The 5000-nt window shown below is 50.7% G+C and overlaps 1 protein-coding gene across 1 annotated transcript in view; it reads right to left on the reverse strand.

Annotated features, from left to right (window-relative positions):
• Window positions 1-5000, reverse strand: part of tnn (tenascin N) — a gene marked incomplete at both ends in the record, with an annotated part of 30706 nt that overhangs the window by 6844 nt on the left and 18862 nt on the right. The window contains 3 exons of the mRNA XM_084458334.1: window positions 1-227; window positions 1081-1344; window positions 3761-4024. The exon at window positions 1-227 is cut by the window's left edge and continues 37 nt beyond it. Of these exons, the coding sequence (XP_084314460.1) occupies window positions 1-227; window positions 1081-1344; window positions 3761-4024 (755 nt within the window). The remainder of the gene's footprint in view (window positions 228-1080; window positions 1345-3760; window positions 4025-5000) is intronic.

Consider the following 5000-nt stretch of genomic DNA (forward strand, 5'->3'; position numbering starts at 1 on the left):
GGAGCCCTTGACGGCCCAGACGTAGGCCGTGTAGAGGACCCCGGGCCTGAGGCCGGTCAGCCTGTAGGAGGCGCTGTCCGCCCCCACGGTGAACTCCTCGCTGGAGCCCTCGGAGGAGCTGTAGCTCAACACGTAGCCGTCGACGTCCGCCTGGACTCTGTCCCACGACACGGAGGCCGAGTCCTCCGTCACCTCCCTGGTCAAGAGGTTAGTCGGAGCGTCCAGCTCTGAGGAGCCAAGGTTAGTCAACCGGTTAGTAGCACACTTCTACTGCAGACGCTACTGAACACTACTGCACACTACTGCACACTACTGCATACTACTGCACACTACTGCACACTACTGCAAACTACTGCACACTAATGCACACTACTGAACACTACTGCACACTACTGCACACTACTGCACTCTAATGCACACTACTGCACACTACTGCACACTAATGCACACTACTGCACACTACTGCACTCTAATGCACACTACTGCACACTACTGAACACTACTGCACACTACTGCACACTACTGCACACTAATGCACACTACTGCACACTACTGCACTCTAATGCACACTACTGCACACTACTGCACACTAATGCACACTAATGCATACACACATGCTGTTTTGTTATGGTTTCTCGGTTCATTTGGGAATAATGTAAAGACATTTTGCTGTACATTTTCTAGAGGAAAAAAACTCTCTTATTTAAGACAAAAAGATGATCTGTTTTGTATAAGAATGTGTTTGAAGGGAGTTTGTACTCGACCACCGGCACTAACGAGTTGATTTTCCACAGTCCTGCTCCGACGTCTTGTGGTTTACCACAGTCCACCAAACTGTAGTCAAGTAGGCCTACTGTACGTGCTGTATTGTATGATCGGAATGATTGATTTGAGTATTTCTAGAACAATATTTGACATCTAACACACAGCCAGTGTCGCTTTACCATTCCCAGATGATCAAGATGGAATTGAAAGCCTCCCTGTCCTGAATCAACCTCTGTGTTTATCGCCTCCAGCCCCTGTGTTTGTAGAACGGCGCCTCCTACAGGCTGAGGAAGCAGACCGGTGAGCGGTAGTGACCTGTCTCTGCCTCCGTGGAGACCTTCCTGCTGGAGCGGGAGCCCTTGACGGCCCAGACGTAGACCGTGTAGAGGACCCCGGGCCTGAGGCCGGTCAGCCTGTAGGAGGCGCTGTCCGCCCCCAAGGTGAACTCCTCGCTGGAGCCCTCGGAGGAGCTGTAGCTCAACACGTAGCCGTCGACGTCCGCCTGGACTCTGTCCCACGACACGGTGGCCGAGTCCTCCGTCACCTCCCTGGTCAAGAGGTTAGTCGGAGCGTCCAGCTCTGAGGAGTTAGCAACGGGAGGTTAAACAGGAGATAATCCGACTCGTTCCCCAGCACGTTTTAATCCTAATCTAGTACTAAGAAGGCCGTTTGACAGGGGATCTCTATTGACTCGGCTTGGTCTATATCCTGGAAACAAGTAGCCTGCATGTAGCCTAGTCCTTTTTCCTGACCAGTGGTGAAAATGCCCCAGAATGCACCGCAATGCGGTTCCACCTCAGACGCGATGCATTAGTAGTCTTTGAGGCACTACCGTACTACGAGGTTAAACATGCTAGCAACTACGTTAGAGCACATGTCAGCACACTACTGCATCTACGTTGCATTTGGGAGTATCTTATTACATTCAGGAGTATATTATTACATTCAGGAGTATATTATTACATTCAGGAGTATATTATTACATTCAGGAGTATCAAGAAGTAAGATTTCGATAGTTTGTAGAAAAAAAAGAAAGAAAAAAAAGACCTAAATTCACCACAGGATTTCTGCACCAGCGGTCAGTGACCCCCGCTCCCTGAACCCTAGCTCCCGAAGAACAGAGGCTGATCCGGGATCAGCAGCCTCCCAGGAACGCAGCGTCAGGGTTCAGCTGCTGGGGCTGGTTCTGGTTCTGGGCCTGTCAGCCGGTCAGCGGCGCCGGTCCGGCGGAGGCCTGCAGACCGACCCCCGCATCCAGGGTTTCACCCATCAGTCTCTCTCTGTCTCTTCCTCTTCCATCTGCTTCTCTCACTTTGTTTCTCACCCCTTTCTCTCTTTCTCGTTCCCTCTCTCTCTCTCTCCCTCTCTCTCTCTCCCCCTCTCTCTCTCTCTCTCTCTCTCTCCTCCTCTCTCTCTCTCTCTCTCTCTCTCTCTCTCCCCCCTCTCTCTCTCCCTCTCTCTCTATCTCTCTCTCCCCCTCTCTCTCTCTCTCTCTCTCTCTCTCTCTCTCTCTCTCTCTCTCTCCTCCTCTCCCCCTCTCTCTCTCTCTCTCTCTCCCCCTCTCTAGTATTTCTCTCACTCCCACTGTGTGACTTATGAGACAGGTTGGTGCAACTAACGTCTGTTTCACTCATTTTCCCACTCAAGCAAGTTGTTACAGAAGCCTGACAGTAGCCAGCCAATAAACCATCCAACCATCGTACTCCTACATCACACACACACACACACAAACACACACACACATGCACACACACACGCGCGCACACACACACACACACACACAACCAGACCTGGGTCGAGATACGATTTGAAATCCTTTCAATTACTTTAACGTTCGCTTGTGTCTGCCTGGCGCGTCAGGTGCGTTGGGTTTGTGCCAGACAAGAGCAATCAAAAACAGATAAGTCATTTAAATGATCTGAAATAGCATCTCCATGCAGGTCTACACCGCACACCCCGGACCAGGTGGAGAGGGTTTACCTCAGGTGTTTTTTGGGTCGGGTTTCTCCTGGACAGAGATGAATCCGCTGGTGATATCTACACTGTGGCTCCAGGAGAGATGGCAGGAGATTTACTACATGGCTTTCCTCAGCAAGGGTTCCCTGGCCCTGCGTCTCAGCTGGTGTTACACTTCAGCCATTTGCTTGAACTAGGACACAGCTCCTTCCTTCCTCTCTTCCTCACAGGCACTGTAGGTAAACGCTTACGGTTGGCGTTCGCTCGACTGACTGGGTCACTGGCACAGTGGAAATGCACACGCCCAGCATGGCAGACTTCTCTATGTTGGGGTAACCTTGAAATGATGCAACGCTGGCTCTCTGGCGACTGGCAGAGGTGGTTTGAGACTGTTTTCTTTGGGACCGTGTGATGAGTCGTCCTTGCCTGAGACCTGTATAGGTTATAGTGCCAACCCTGGGATCGTAAGGATAGCGGACTTGGCTTGCCTTCCGTGTGTGTGTGTGTGTGTGTGTGTGTGTGTGGGTGTGTGGGTGTGTGTGGGTGTGTGCCGACCCTGTTAGTCACAACAGCTGTGTTTTCTGTTGAGAAGAATTAAACAAGGGCGAGAATGAATGCCAGATTGATAGGTCCTTTGAAATCCCTTTGAAAGAGCTCCACTCACCAGACCGACCTATCCTGCCTTCAGGCTGCGCTTAACGATGTTTACCTCTTTAAAGAGGAGTCCACCCTAATCACCCTTAATTACCACTCTTGCCCCTAGTCTGTGGGAAGGCCCTCCTTGTGTCAGCGATGTGAAGGGAAAAATGGAAGAGTGCTCGGAGGGAGAAAGTCAGAAATTATCTCTTAAGCCCTTCGTTAAGAGCTGACAACAAAGGGATTGCCCTCTCGTGGACAATAAGCATGAGAAATTAACATTCTCTCCTGTTCGCTCATCATGAGCTTAGCACATCAAAGCGCAACGGAATCTTCCTCTGGGGAATGTTTGGGAAGTGGAGCAGCTTCCCCGGTACCCTCTGACATGAGGTGAACAGTTTACCTGTCTCTGCCTGTGTGGAGACCTTCCTGCTGGAGCGGGAGCCCTTGACGGCCCAGACGTAGACCGTGTAGAGGACTCCGGGCCTGAGGCCGGTCAGCCTGTAGGAGGCGCTGTCCGCCCCCAAGGTGAACTCCTCGCTGGAGCCCTCGGCAGAGCTGTAGCTCAACACGTAGCCGTCGACGTCCGCCTGGACTCTGTCCCACGACACGGTGGCCGTGTCCTCCGTCACCTCCCTGGTCACCAGGCTGGTAGGGGCGTCCAAGTCTGTTTGGTAGAGGAAGGAAGGAAGGAAGAAGAAGAAGAAGAAGAAGAAGAAGAAAAAAGAAAACGAAGCAGAAGAAGAAGAGGAAGAAGATGAAGAACACGAAGACAGAGAAGGAGAAGATGAAGATGACAAAGAAGAAAAAGCAGTCAAAGAAGAAGATGATGAAGACGAAGACGCAGAAGAAGACGAAGAAGAATTGAAAGAAGAAGAAGAAAAGGAAACGAAGCAGAAGGAGAAGATGAAGAAGACGAAGACAGAGAAGAAGATGAAGAAGATAAAGATGACGAAGAAGAAGAAAACGACAAAGACGAAGAAGAAGAGAAAGACGAAGAAGAAGAAGAGGAAGACGAAGAAGAAGAAGAGGAAGAAGAAGAAGAAGAGTCAGTTCAATCAATTCTGGACTACCTTCAAGTCTCAGATAGGCGCTCACTCACAGAGTAGTTACTTCAACAGCACTGCAGTCATTCTGTGAACATGAACTATAGTGAGTCAGCAAAGCCGCATCATCAGCACTCCTATTCTCCACTCGGTCATAAAGTTGGCCGACCAACGCTCCACAAAGCAAGTGACCGTGAGAGGATCTGAGAGACCTTGACAGACCTTCCTGCTAGGAACTGAGGCTAACAGGTCAGGGCTTCCTGCTACTGTAGGAACTGAGGCTAACAGGTCATGGCTGCTAGGAACTGAGGCTAACAGGTCATGGCTGCTAGGAACTGAGGCTAACAGGTCAGGGCTGCTAGGAACTAAGGCTAACAGGTCCGGGCAGCAGGAGCAGATCACAGGCTCTGTGTGTTCAGGGAAGCCAGAGGGCTTAAAGTAGCCTACCAGATGATGACATATGGAGAATATAAAGCAAAGTGGTGTGTGTGTGTGTGTGTGTGTGTGTGTGTGTGTGTGTGTGTGTGTGTGTGTGTGTGTGTGTGTGTGTGTGTGTGAGAGAGAGAATATAAGCAGAGTGGTGTGTGTGTGTGTGTG

Source organism: Borostomias antarcticus (genome assembly GCF_949987555.1).
Source record: "Borostomias antarcticus genome assembly, chromosome: 24".
In the NCBI taxonomy this organism is placed as follows: domain Eukaryota; kingdom Metazoa; phylum Chordata; class Actinopteri; order Stomiiformes; family Stomiidae; genus Borostomias; species Borostomias antarcticus.